This window comes from Musa acuminata, chromosome BXJ2-4, assembly GCF_036884655.1.
Source record: "Musa acuminata AAA Group cultivar baxijiao chromosome BXJ2-4, Cavendish_Baxijiao_AAA, whole genome shotgun sequence".
Lineage (NCBI taxonomy): Eukaryota > Viridiplantae > Streptophyta > Magnoliopsida > Zingiberales > Musaceae > Musa > Musa acuminata.
In genome coordinates this window covers 4,103,313-4,118,071 of record NC_088341.1, presented here as the reverse complement: position 1 = coordinate 4,118,071, position 14,759 = coordinate 4,103,313, and the positions used below count along the sequence as shown (strand labels likewise).

The following is a 14,759-nucleotide window of genomic DNA, read 5'->3' as shown; positions in this document are numbered from 1 at the left end:
ATAATGATATATCACACTTACTTAGGATCTAAAGTTATATAAAATATAATTCTATATAAATTATTAATTGAATTATAATATATTAGACCTACTCACTAAAGATATTGAGTGGAATTTTGTCTTTGCTATTTATCTTTTATAAAAATACTTAATTAGACATTTGTAAATCAGTGAATTATTTTATTGACTTGGAATTGTAGCATTTTAATTTTTTTTTTATCGAAAAAAGAGGTGCATGAACATGTTGAGTGGCTCACAATACATGTTAGGATAGATGAACTGGCTTTGAGAATTATTAGGTCTTTCTTGAGGTGTGTGTGCTTTCCATGTCCCATTAATGCTTGTCAATCTACTTCTACAAGTCCACCAATAGAATCATGTAATGATGTGAGCAAAAAAGTGATAACTTAATCATGCTTAAGTTGGTGAGTCTCATAAAATGATGTTATTTGTCTGCATCTCCTGCTTTGCTTTAAATATATGGAATAGGCAAACTTAATCTTGAAAGATATAAAAGGTAACCCATGCATAAATCTCATATTTAGGAATTAGATTTGTTTATCACATGTGATTATTTGGTTAATGAATTCACTTATTGTAATTTTCCTATATATATATATATATATATATATATATATATATATATATATAAGTTCTGAGTTATTCAGAATAAAAGTTGAAATGTCAACATTAGATTTCAAACATTGAAACCAGGATATCTCTTTCACCAAGAAATGAATTGAAACATGATTTCCTCCTTAAAAGACAATGAGAAGAAAGAGTATTTATTGTAATCCTGATTTCAATATTCAAATTTCCATGGAGAAAAGAGAAGTGGTGTCCCACTATAAAGTGACCACATCCATTAAAGATTAAAATGTTGTATATAATGAACATTAATTAGATGGCATTGTGTCCTATTTGTGCATTAAATATAACCCATCATACTATTCATATATATTGGCCAAAGCTGACTGCTGCATGTTGTTATTCCAAACCTGTTTTAATCTCCACATCAAACATTACAACAAGTAAATAATAGCCTCTAAATTAAACATGTAAATAAATATATATTTTAATCATTCCATTCAAACACCACAATACAATACAATACAATACAATACAGCAACAATAAAACAAATAGTAGGAGAGGAGGGAAAATATTTTAATGACAGTCATTAAGAAAAAAAAAAGGGAAAATAGTAGAAGGGGAAGTGAGAAGAGGTTAGAAGCAAAAAAAAAAAAAGTGTTTTTGTTTTTTTGTTGAGAGAAGGCTTATTATTGATCTTTATATTTATTATTATTCTCTCATTTTGAGCCAAAACAAATCACAATTCTTCAACAAAAGCCTTGAAAGCTTCATTTCCTCTTCCCTCCCTCGCCAGTCTCTCACCGCTCATCCAGGACTGCTCTTTTAGCCCTTCCTCGGAGGCTTTGAGAGCGGCGGCGGTCGAGGGAGGTGGCGACGGCGGCGGAGGAGTGCTTCTTCCTGTGCTTGCGGGTTGATTGTGCGCGATTCGTCGAGGAATGAGGAGCAGGCCTCGTGAGATCCGACGCGGGCTGGACCGGTCCGATCTAGGATGACCGAGGCTGATTTCGGCTCGGAGTTCGGGGGTTGCTTCACCCTTGCTGGACGAAGAAGAACGGGCTGCTCCTTGTCTCTTCGACGCCAGCTTCATGGCGACCACCAAGCGCGCTTACAAGCTGCGTATCCTTTTTTTTTTTTTTTTTCTCGCCCGACTCGGTTCAATTTTCTTTTTCTAGGCTTTTTTATTTTCTTGGGGTAGAGACTAGAAAATGTTCATCTTGGGTATCTAAAATTAGTTTTTTTTTAATCTTTGCTTATAGCAAAATCGTTGCTTGGCTAAATCTATTTGGTTTATTTGATTTGGGTAGCTGGAAATTTAAGAAAGCCATGATTTTTGAGATCTTACCGTGTCTTAAGTTTTGGATCTCTGTGATTTGTAACTGAGATTTGCAAGTCTTGACGAGAGTAAATCTAGAGGAATTTGTGGCGCATTCTTCCAGCGTCAATTGCCTGAAGATTGGGAGAAAGACATCGAGAGTTCTTGTTACTGGAGGAGAGGACAACAAGGTCAATATTTGGGCTATTGGAAAACCTAATGCCATATTGGTGGGTACCTCTCTGGCTTATATCGTCTCTGTGAGCTTGATCTATCTGTATGAACCAACTGTTTAACTTGCGACCGTCGGGTTATAATTGTGTTGTGTACATTTCTAATGACCTGCAGAGCCTATCTGGTCATATGAGTGCTGTTGAGTCAGTAAGTTTTGATTCATCGGAGATATTGGTAGCTGCTGGTGCAGCTAGCGGCTCGGTAAAGTTGTGGGATTTGGAAGAGGCAAAGAGTAGGAGACCTTATTTTGTTCTGTAGTTGATCAGAGAGAGACAAATGATCTGCTTAATATATTTGGCTTTGTTCTGTTTTATTGCTTTGTGCAGTTGTTCGAACTCTGACCGGCCACAGGTCAAATTGTATAGCTGTTGACTTTCATCCATTTGGAGAGTTCTTTGCTTCTGGATCTCTGGATACAAATCTGAAGATATGGGATATTAGAAGAAAGGGATGCATTCATACATACAAGGGTCACAGCCGAGGGGTTAATGCTATTAAATTCACCCCTGATGGGCGGTGGGTTGTTTCTGGTGGAGAAGACAACACTGTGAAGGTTTTGCCTCAGCCTTTTGTTTTGTATGTTTGATTTCTCTAACAATATTCCTAAGTCAGACTACTTTATTCTCCCTTATTGTTGACAATATTATTAATAAAAGACTACTTTCTTCGCCCTTATTCTTTGTAGTGTTTACCATGTCAATCAAACATAGCTATGCTGGACATGTTTCAATTTCTTTTCTTTCATAATTGATGTGGCCTATTTATGTGTACATAGCAGTACCAAATTGACAAATTCTAATATACCTTGGCTTCTAATCTCTTGTCAACAGCTTTGGGATCTTACTGCTGGAAAACTTTTACATGATTTCAAGTTTCATGAGGGTCAGATTCAGTGCATTGATTTCCATCCTCATGAATTTCTGCTGGCAACAGGTTAGCTTGAGTGTTAACTATGTTAGACAGGAATTGCAGAATTTTGATCATTTATCATGTGTAAAATAATACCTATATGAGCTTGGGATAATATAGTTGGAAAACGATCTGATTATTCTATTTCTCCATTCTCTTATATTCTTCCTCACTGATTGTAGTTCTGAAAATAAAACATAAACGTTATGTGTTGGCAAACCAGTTTTTTAACCACAAATCTAATTTTCTTTTTATTGCATTGTTAAGCTGTTGCTACCTGACTTATTTCTGCAGTTGGAGGGTTTGGAGCCTCAAACAGGACCCAGATCATCATAACCTAATGTTTTATGCTGATGCCATCTTTTGCACAATTCTGATCATCACTGTGTTTGTATTGCAATTTGCTTTATTCATGTGGACACTTTGCCAAATTTGCATGATTTCTTTGGGACTGTTTTAATTCAAATGGCTCTTGAAATGTGTGCAATGAATTTTGGGTGACTTGGCATCTCTGACTTTGTGGCTTCTTATAAAGCAAGTAGTTGATGTTCATTTCTCATTGGATGCCTTGTTTTTGTTGTGAACTTTGTTTTGAGAGCAAGTAGTTGGTGTTGATCATGCATCCAATCTTTCTGTTGTTACCCTTTATATTGAAAAAAGAATAGTAAATGAAGTGAGAGTCAACATGTTTTGCTCAGGATTACCTTGCTCTATAGCTCATCATTTCAAAGATTTGAGCTTGTTGAATTAATGTTGCTTCAACAAAAGAGATGAGTCCCCTAGTCTATTGCTAGGTTCTTAACAAGATGTTCTTATAGAAACAAATGTAGGTATAAGAAGTAATTCTTTTGTACAAAAATTTATCAAGGCTTTATACATGAGATTCTAATTTATACATGGTCTTCTAATCTACATATGAACATGATAAGCCAAGTATGCATTCATAATCATTATCACAATTTGAACATTTGGGGGGGAAACTGGAAATCAAGAAAAATGTAGATGTCACAAATAGATTAAGAAGGGATTGATTTGAAAAATATATGAAAAATAGAGAAGGTAAGATGTTGATATAGATTTTGTATATTCCTTCATGCAGAACTAATCATGAACGGAAAGAACAGATAAGAGTAATGAATTATTAGTGTATGCCTTATATTTCCTGATTGTTTATAGTAATGGAGTAGTCAAAGATCACTGGGAATGCATTATAAGATTTTTTGAATACTTCAATTATTATTGATTATCTAGGATTAGTCTGGTTTTGAAGGTTTCTTTAGTAGTGAAAACACAAATAACTTGAGTCTTCTTTAATAATCTAGAGAATATTGTTATTATGTTTCAGATTTTGCATTATCTTGAAAATTAAAGAGTGCCTTATCTGGTTGTAGAGGAGAATCAATTTTTAGCACTGGTTAGATAATGACATAAAAAATCTCATCGTTTTATTCATGTCTGCTTCAGCTGTCTGGATTCACAAGTTTCTGATATGCCAAATGTCCACATGAAATTGCTTTGAATATTTGATAAACCTCTGCGACATGGTTAGGCCCTTGACATAGTTATTTTTGGCTAATAGATTAATTGGATCATGAATCTTTAATATTTTGCAATTTTGTGGGATCAATCTATGAATTAGTTAGTTATATTGCAGAGTTTTTATTTATCTTTTAGGCTGAGTGCTATCAGTTACGGCGTTTAAGATTTTTTTTTTCCTAAATACAAAATCTTTCCAGTAGCTAAGAAGTATTATATGGTCATAAGGAACATTAACTCAGTAGCTATTTTTCCATGTATTTTCAGATGTGCTGATGATATAGTCTTTTAAAGTTTGCTGGCATTCTTTTGCTCATCAGTGAAGAATTTCATGATATATAAATTGAACTAGAACAAAATCATATATGTAGTTTGTTATTGTCTATGCTATCACTTATCACAAACTGGAGTAATATTAACTGTTTTACAGGTTCAGCTGATAGAACTGTTAAGTTATGGGATCTTGAAACTTTTGAGCTAATAGGGTCTGCTGGACCTGAGGTATATCTTCAAGTTTAAATTTATGAGCACTGTCTTGGTTTTCCCCTAAAATATTTGAATGAAGTCAGTTACAAAATTTGGCTGAATCATTATAAATTTTCTGTTAATTAGGACTTATCTGATGTTTATTAAATGTACGTGATTTGGATATTTGTGACATTGATTTTTAATATTGGTTTCACCTCTTTTAAGGGTGCCATGCTGGATCGGGGTCGTGCAGTGTCTGTACTATCCACTCACTTAGTAGAAAAAGCCCAATCCACTGAGAGTCTACATATTTGGTTCAGCTCATCTAGGACTTTGTTTGAGTATTTTTCTTGAAAACTAAGGCGAGATTTAGCTTGATTTACCATACATTACTCTAGCTAGACCATCACAGAATGGTAGGACATTGGAATACCTTGCTGGCTCATGGCTGAGTCTGAAGGACACTAGTTCAATTTGAGCTTGAGTATTTGCTTAAATATCTGAGCCTAGACAGTACTTTCTTCGGCTCGGCAGCTTCATAACTTCCATCAGTGCATGTCATTGAAAAATTTCATCTTTACAGTTCTCGCTTTCACGTTACTTGATTGCCTTTCATGAAAATATCACATTTTTACAATTTTCTTTACCATTTGCCTCTTCTTGGATTTAATTTGCTGGATGCATGCTGGAAATCAAGAGCTTATTTTCTTCTCTTAATGGAAATCAACATTTTTCTTAATTCTTGGATTTATCAAATGCCTCTGCATTCTGTGTTATCGCTGCTGCCTTTTCTGATCTAGCCACTTTGTATTCAGCCAATCGATGGATCATTACATCACCAAAACATCCAAGAAACTGTGCCATTTTGATACACAATTGAACTGAAATATGAATAATTGGTTTCATAGAGTTAACTATAGTTAATCAAGTGGCATCCTTATGCAGTTTTAAATCCTCAATGTTGTTTGATGTGCTGCTCATGTACTGAGATTGACTACAGACTTCTGGTGTGCGTTCTATGACGTTTAATCCTGATGGGAGAACATTGCTTTGTGGATTGCATGAGAGTCTGAAGGTAGACTCAATTGGCTTTTTAATTTTCATGATGATTTCTACAAGTGCTAACATTAGTTTTTGTTCAGGTTGTTTCCTGGGAACCAATAAGAAGCCATGATACTGTGGATGTAGGATGGTCTAGACTATCAGATATGAACATTCATGAGGGTAAACTTCTTGGATGTTCATACAATCAAAGCTGTGTTGGAGTATGGGTTGTGGACCTTTCTGTACGTTCTAACTCATCTTAATCTTCATGAGATCCCTATTGTTTGTCCTTTTTGGAATAAGTATTGTTATGGTGTCTGGTTATATATGTAATTTGACATGTATCCAATGTCATGAATTACAGCGCATTGAGCCATATGCAATTTCTGGTGCTGCTAGATCAAATGGTCATTCTGAACCAAAGTCTACATCAAGTGGTAATCCATCTACGCAAACTGACAACAATATAAAGTCTAGCATGGGGAGGCTATCAATATCACAAAGTTCAGAAGCAAATGCTAAGGAAACAAAACCAGAAGCATGTAGGTTATTTTTTTTTTCTTTTCCTTTTATTTAATTCTGTAACTTTAGTATGAACGTTTAAAGCAGTAGAAGATATTTAATTTTTTTCATTGTTTGAAACTACAGCAGCTGCAAGCATCCCTGGTACCCCTCAAAGAACTGGGACAAATGCTGGTGTAAAAACAACTACAACAGCACCTACACCTGTTTCTACTACTTCAAAAAGAAGTTCATCAAAAGCTCAGGCTATGACAAATCTTCAGACAATCAATAAATCTGATATAATGCCTGTCATTGTTCCAAGAACTAACCCACGAGTAGAGTTGTCCTCTGATTCTACTAAGGTGACTGGAGTTGGAAGAACAATACCATATGATATCCAATCAAAATTTGCTAATTTTCGGAAGGTATCAAACATCAGAGAGAATTCAGACAAAGCAGATATGTCCATTGAGTCTGGACTTGTGGGTAATAGAAACACTGAACAAAATGAATATTTGGGCCAAACTTCTATTTCTTCTGCCAACGCTGTAACTCAGCTAGTGACTGCTGGAGAAAATAACCAGGATGGTGTTAGACGTGTTATAACAGGTAGGGGACGATTGAACTCATTCAGAGAGTCAACTGCAAATTATGATCAGGAAAATTGTAAGTCTGAATCCTTAATTTTTTTATTACATGTTGCAAGAAGCTATAATCTTGATCTTTCTTTTATATATTACATGATGAATAATTTATATTGCCAGACTTCCTTTAGTATGAAGTACAATGCATGCCAGTGCCACAGATCAAATTTTGATTGAGACATGCCTATGATCAACTAATGCAGAAATAATGGTTCAATTATTAATTAAGGTGTTTTTGAGAATCTTGGTCAGGATCAGGAGATTCTGGATGAAATTAACAGGTTGAATTAGACTCTGCAATGTATCTACCACTTGTTGTGAGGTAGCTATATGATATGCCTTTGGGCTTTAAGCCTCCACTTTCTTGCAAACCTACCCTTCAGATTTTGCTTCTTCAAGCATCATCTTTCTACTTGTCTGAAACTTTCTCATTGTCTTTGGTTTTTCTCTTCTAGTGATAAAGTGTGCTTTGAATTCTCAATGTCTGCAATTAATTCTATGATGCAAACTTTTTGTTGACTATAAAATATTCTTTAGGTTAGATTATATTTATCTGTTGAGTTCTTAATTTTATTAGTATTTTTATGTACTAATTATTTATGGTTTTATTTTTTAGGACATTTTAAAATTAAAAAACCCTTGATGGTTGGATCAAATTGATATTACCACACTAATCTAAAATAAAAATTCCAATGCTTTATACTTGGTTTATATGGACACGATAATTGTGTTAGTTGGCTATATAACATCCATTCTGTGATTCAAATTTATCCAGGAGTTAAAGAAAATGCAATTTTATGAGATTATGAGGATTTTAAAAGAGGATTCCATATAAGTTTACTAAACATATCTAACCTTCATCATTCCAAATAATAGCAGCTGTTCTCCTAACAAGGATTGTTTACCCATTTCTGCTGTTGTGTGCTGGCTGGCTAGGTAGATATTTACAGGATACACGATCATGGATGCATGCTTGAGTATTAAGCCAAGAACATAGCCATCTCACACTTTATAAAGTATGAACCAATCTTTAAACATCGTTTCTCTATTGGTTTAGATGACCTATCAGGCTTGTGTGTTTAAGTTGATACGGTACGGTACAAGCTGGCAGATAGAAAAATAATAATAGGATTTTTTATGTCTAAGCAATAATTGATTTAGATGACCTATCAGGCCTGTACTTTCTAATCTGTACGGTATGGTACAAGCTGCCAAGAAAAACTAATAATAGGATGTTTTTTGTCAAAATATATTCAGTATGTTTATTGGCATACTGGTTGCAACCGAAACATGTAAGACAGTTTGTTAACTATACTGCAATATGCATATTGGTTCAAGCTGTTGATATAAGAATATGGATTTAACGGCATGGTTCCAAATTTTGATGCTGGCCCCCATATGGTCATTGGCTGGACTGGTACAGGTCTAGTACATATTGACACACAGATTGTCGTATGGTACACCAACATACCTTTTGGCACTGAGAATGTGGGAGGAGGAGCATAAGAGCCATAATACGAGGAGAACAAAGAGGAGGGTAGGCGCAAGAGGAGTGGACTAGGAGGAGGAGAGTTGTTGGGCTGGCGACGGTGGGTGGTGCAAGGCTTCAGTCGTGAGAGATCCAAAGTAGATAGAGATAGAAAGAGGGGTGTATCAAAAACTTAAAAACCCTAAGTTCATTGCCCATTAATTTGAAAAAAATAAACCATATAGAACCAGATAAGAAGTCCTGGTTCTTGTGTTGATTCAAGCCTCGACCAGTAAATACTACCTATTAGGTACCAGTTCAAGCAGAATTTAAAACCATCTGTAATCGTATGGTAAGTTAAAGAGCTGGCATATATACAGCATCAACATTTTTTTGTAATACCATAAACCATTACGTTTTACAATAGTGTTAAATATTTAGTTCTAGATCTTGGCAAAAGACAAACAATTGAATTATGCTTCTGAAAGTTCTTAATTACATACTACTACAAAATTGCAAAGAAGGCAATGCAAGTTTACAATGAAAGAAGATGCAATATTACCTTATTGTCATTATTCCATGAATTGGTGCCCTTGCCTAACCACATAAACAATACATCCCAAGCTGTTATACTATCTTGTCTGCCATCAAATATCAACAAGTTGGGTCCAGCCATCCACAAGCAATATGGTTTTCAAGTATTGGGATTTGTAATAATTGGTATAGTTCAGTTGAGATTCACCATAATGAAGGTTATTCATGTTCCAAAGTTTGTTGTGAAAAGTCGATATTGGCATTTGATGATAAAAGACTAAAGAGTTCATAAACTAACATGGTATTTGTGATATTTTATGCTCAAGGTTTTAGAATTCTTTCCTATGAAGAATTTTTTTTTTGAAGAGTCTCGAAGAGGCAAGTGGCAGTGAGTATCCATGGATGCGGATGAGTGCAGGTTACAAACACCTCAATCAATCAAGAGGATGTAATCAATTTAGGTGTTTCTAAGTCTCAATAAAATATTTTCTTGACATTCGCTATATATATTCGATCTGTTAGTATCTTTTTTTGGATTATGAGCAGTGTGAAACCCTGATCTTGTGTCACACTGATGTTTCGCTGTATTATAAGATATCAGTTAGTTTGTCGAATTCGTGGAGTGTATTGGATATTATGATTAGTACATCTGATAGCTTTTTTTTTTATATTTAGATAATATCAAAATCGAGAAGCCAAAGGAAGTGTGCCCTATTGATGTTCCACAAAGAGGTTAATATTTCCTTCTTATTCTAAATGGTGCTGTCATAACAACTTTACATTTTATTTAGATTTCTAAGCATCTGTAGGAAGAACAAGGTCAATTGCTTCAAACTGGGAAAGGAGGGAATGTTCTCCAAGCTATGAGGGGCCAGTGTCAAGCAATTCCTCTGAGACAATGATGGCTACTAGCTCCTTATATTCTTTGGTAATATTTATACTTGATTACCTATTAACCTTGATATAACATCCATCACATATCTAAATTTTACTTCTCATCTCTTATATCAGAATGATTCTGAGTAATAGAGTAGCTGAATCTTCTGTCAGAGCTTAAAGCTAATTTATTGGGCTTTAATGGCTGTCTGAAAATCATATATGATATGTTGTTTGTATTATTGCTGTTTCTCATCATAAAGTGAAGATTGCTGACATTCTCTAAGAGATGATTATCTTGAATGGTTGAAGTTCTGTGGATTGACTATTTCATTTTGTTTTGTCCTTTATCTGAGAAGGTGCCCATTGCATATTGTTACTGTTGTACTCCAATCTTATTACTGAATGTATAATGATTTTTTTTTTGTGTTAGATCCAAGATATACAATACCGTATCGTACCAGTGTTTCGAGATTGACTCGGTACGGTACCGACATATCAAGCGATACACCAGGGCGTACCGAACGGTACATCATGGTTTATCGAGCGATTTTAAATATTTCTCCTCTTACTGTAACACTGTAGCACTACTACAGTATATACTGTAGTACTGTAGCACGGTCCGTCCGGTAATGAGCGATCCGTGTACCGAAATGTCATCGGACCGGTACGTACTGCTCGTACCGGGCGGTACCATTCGAAATTGCATACCATAGTTAGATCTGTTCTGTTGTCCAACTGTTATTTCTGACAATCTTACTAGTGCAGTTTCTTGCATAAATATCATATTTCTGGATTCTTATCCTTTATCTTGCATGCATTTTATACTTTGGTAAAGTTTCCATTTTGGGGGTTGAGGACTCAAACAAAGCTTTTCTGTGCTGGTTGTAATGTACAAATCATTTCCTTTCATTTCACTGATGCACTTTGCTTCAATGTTTCTATTTTGTCTTTTCTATTACTCTGATAATTTTGAACATATATTGTTTTTTTAGTTTTTCTTAATGTCTTTGCATGTCTACTGTTCTAATCATATTTTTTGTGTTTCTGAATATGTCTTCTAATACAGTATTATCTTCATTTTATTGGACAGAGAGGTCATAATCGATTTGCTGAAGAAACTGTACCTGCCTCTGATGAGGATTCCATTTCTATTTTATTAGAAAAACATGATCAATTCTTAAACTTAACACAGTCTCGGTTGATCAAACTACAGGTAAAATTTTTATCTTGTGATTGCTTATGCTTATACAAGTTTGGCAGATGATCCACATAAGCACGAAGATTTGTTCAACTTAAGTTATAAAATTTCACCCAATTGGCACTGAGGATTAAAATGATTGAGATTCATTTGCATATAATATAAGCCATTTTAGTTTCACCAAGTTTGCTTAGGAATTGTTCAGACATTTTTTTTGCAACTTCTATATGAGCATTGTTGCTAATTTCTAATCTCTAGGTAAATTACAATTTTCCAAACAAATTGTAAGCATGAAAAATTGCTCTCAGGAGAAATATGCTTTGAATTTTAATAGCTACAATATAATTTTATTTCACGAGAATGTAAAAATAAATGAGAAGGATAATAACCTTAAATTTTCAACTTCTACTGTCGTGGGCTAGTTGTATTTTCAAAATCTATAATCAAAGAGTTTAGTAAGGGTCCTAACTCCTAAGTGCATCTATCTGAAACAAAAATACAAATGCAATGTGATTTGTGGGTGAGGTTGAGAGTTTTTTCTAGCCTCAAATGCTTTTTGTTGTGCACCTCGAAGTTGAAGGTCAACCCTTTACCTGTTTAGGTGTTCATCATTGACGAACTTGTATGGGAACATTCTGGTTGTTTCATGCGATAGGTGTTTCAATATTTTGTAATGGCTCTGAATCTGTTGAGAACAGTTTTCTGATGTACCTGAAACTTTGTTTCTCATGCTATTTGTGAGTTATGATGATCTGAGATGTGGATAATTGTTTTGTTTCATGATATGTTTTGTATATTATGTACATCTAGTAGTCCTGAATCCTGATATCTCACTATGTGAAACTTTTATCTAAAACACTGTACCTTGCTAAAACAAATTTTTCAGCAGTATGTTTATGAAGATATGACAGTGGTCCTTGATTTGGGCATATGGTATTTCTATATGTCATGAATGAGCTAGTTTGAAACAACAATCCACCATTTTATTGTTTTGACATCAACTACAAATATTCTCTCTAAATAAGCTATTTAGTGTTTAGGAAATGATTGACAGTGACTTCAACGACATACCTGGTATTGATTTTCTGTGTACAATTCGCAGGTAGTTTCCCGGCTTTGGGAAAGAAATGATGTCAAGGGCGTTGTTGGTGCAATTGAGAAGATGTCTGATTATGCTGTATGTACCATTGACAGCTAGCTGCCTTGTCAGATTACAAAGATCTACCTGTAATTTTTGTAATAATATTATGCAGGTTTCTGCTGATGTATTGGGTTGTTTGAAGGACAAAGGTGATATTGTCACTCTAGATATTTGCACGTCTCTCCTACCGCTCCTTACTGGCCTTCTTGAGAGTAACATGGATAGGTATGCTTCCGGGAGTCCCAGTGCTATAACTTCCTGAACTCTGTACTATATTTCACCTTTTTTTTTTTTTTTTCTAATTATGCCTCAGCTTTGGCTTGATCTGGCTGCATTCTACTCCATCTGCAACCTAGTAAAGATGATAGTTTTAGTTGTTTTATACCTTACTTAAATTTGAATTTTTTCTTTGTTAGACTAGTCAATGTGAAATATGATTTTTCATGCATTTTTTGTGCAATTAGAATTGCTTTCCTTTGGCTGTTTTGCACTTTTTGTTCTATGTTTCATATTAACGTTTTTTTTCCTTTTTTTTAAATTTTTTTTGGGCCTAATTTGGTAAAAGGCAAGCAATTCAAAGATTGCTCTTGTTATTATTGTCACTTTTTATGTTTCTTCATGTTTATAAAATTCTGTTGCAAATTCTGAATCAGCACACTGGATAGTAGTACATGTTTAAATGACTTGTTCCATACCTTCAGAAAAATGTTCTGACATTTACCTTTTGTTACCCTTTTGTTTAATCTGTTTTATGTTTGGTCAATATTTATACCATGTTAGGTATCGTATCTCACTCCTCTCTATTTCTTCGACCTGTTATGAATTAGTCGTGGATGAGCTTTTGTCTCGTTAGGAAGAGTGGAAGACTAAGTGCCTCTGGATAGCATTTAGATTTTAATGTCCTTAAATGATACTTAATAGTTGCATCTAGTTCTATCAAAATCTATGATATTCACTGACCAGTTGCTCACACTATCCATTATAGGCATGTAGGTGTTTCCTTGGGAATGTTGCTGACACTTGTCAGAATCTTTGGTCCTGTAATACATTCAACCTTGTCAGCTGGTCCATCTGTTGGTGTTGATCTTCAAGCAGAGCAGAGGTTTGTTCTCGATTGGCCTTCTTTTGTTCATTTAAATTTACTGACTTATAAACCTCTGCTTCAAAAATTAACCGCTAGTGATGTACTTCTATTACCAATTTTTCTATACATGCCAGGCTGGAACGTTGCAATTCGTGCTTCATTGAGTTGGAAAAAGTCAAGCATAGGATTTCTTCCATGAGTAGGTGCGCCATAACCTTTGCTGTTTTGAACTCTTTGATCTTTTCTCTAGTAACAAAAGACTCGACTAGTTCTGAATGAATTACACTTGTGCTACACATCCAATCACTTGCTATTCTACTTGGATCAATTGGAGACACAACAGTAACAGATTCTTTACTGTTCCTCATAATCTTTTTTCATTAATTACTCGAGTCCTCTGAAGTGCATTTTACACCTTTACCAGAAGAGGAGGGTCTATTGCAAAGGCTGCACAAGAGCTGAATCTCGCTCTTCAGGAAGTACTGTGACTGGCTAACATACACACATGTATAGTGGATTAGCCATGGACCCGCCGTTCTTTAGATCCCTGTCTCCCCGTAGCGAGCTGGTCATTCATCTGCTGACTCGCCAGATACGGGCGCTGAAGCTAAACACTCCAGATATCATACTGCTTGCATCATGTACCCATTCTGTGGTCTGACATTGTTGGTCCGTGCAGCAGCATGCGGAGGGTATACACGTATGACGGCAGTAGGAAAAGTTCCATAATACTCACAAAGAATCGATCTGAGCATAACTGTTATGTTATCACAAGAGGCTTTGCTGGCATCTTTTGAGGTTTGCTGCATGAGGTGTTTTGTGTTTTCTATATGCAACGGATTTTAATCCTAGTAAAGTTTTCATTGCTTAGAATTGGATTGAGTTGCCTATAGCCCATCAATTGTTAGGGTGAGGAGGCAAAAGGGGAAGCTTTTTCTCTGTACCTAGTTCTTGTATCACAAGTTGCAGCAATGACAGAAAAAGGTTTTCCAAAAACTTTGATCCAGAAAACTCAGCCCCTCTAATTCTTGTTGTTGCTGAAGTGAGTGCATACCAAAGTTACTGCATTTTGCATGTCTGTGAGGCTCATCAACTTTCTCTTGATTGCTTATCAAACTTATGCAAGGAAAGATCATAAAAAAATTACCTTAGAAAAATGCTTGAAGATATATTTTTTGGGTATTGTTTTTAACAAAATAATCTGTTGATGTC

General features: G+C 35.1%; 1 protein-coding gene across 2 annotated transcripts; it reads left to right on the top strand.

Annotated features, from left to right (window-relative positions):
- The first annotated feature begins 1,329 nt into the window (after positions 1–1,329).
- On the top strand, positions 1,330–14,543 carry LOC103980680 (katanin p80 WD40 repeat-containing subunit B1 homolog KTN80.4). 2 transcript variants are annotated; one of them, XM_009397139.2, is made up of 18 exons: positions 1,330–1,708; positions 2,004–2,134; positions 2,253–2,370; positions 2,465–2,691; positions 2,969–3,071; positions 5,014–5,084; positions 6,052–6,126; positions 6,194–6,337; positions 6,460–6,637; positions 6,744–7,265; positions 9,921–9,977; positions 10,055–10,173; positions 11,215–11,337; positions 12,425–12,499; positions 12,576–12,688; positions 13,449–13,565; positions 13,682–13,750; positions 13,972–14,543. In XM_009397139.2, the coding sequence occupies exons 1-18, from the start codon at positions 1,678–1,680 to the stop codon at positions 14,033–14,035; spliced, it is 2,337 nt and encodes a 778-aa protein (XP_009395414.2). In that variant the 5' UTR covers positions 1,330–1,677; the 3' UTR covers positions 14,036–14,543. The 2 variants fall into 2 exon arrangements, with proteins under 2 accessions (XP_009395414.2, XP_064959034.1); XM_065102962.1 differs by having other exon boundaries at positions 1,541–1,708; positions 6,747–7,265; positions 13,972–14,186.
- Positions 14,544–14,759: the final 216 nt, after the last annotated feature.

What these genes read in the sequence shown, in the direction of transcription:
- LOC103980680 (XM_009397139.2), top strand. Translation starts at nt 1,678, where the DNA reads ATGGCGACCACCAAGCGCGCTTACAAGCTGC. An exon ending in GAGAAGACAACACTGTGAAG is followed by an intron (nt 2,692 to 2,968) that starts GTTTTGCCTCAG and finishes TCTTGTCAACAG; the next exon opens with CTTTGGGATCTTACTGCTGG. An exon ending in TATGGGTTGTGGACCTTTCT is followed by an intron (nt 6,338 to 6,459) that starts GTACGTTCTAAC and finishes CATGAATTACAG; the next exon opens with CGCATTGAGCCATATGCAAT.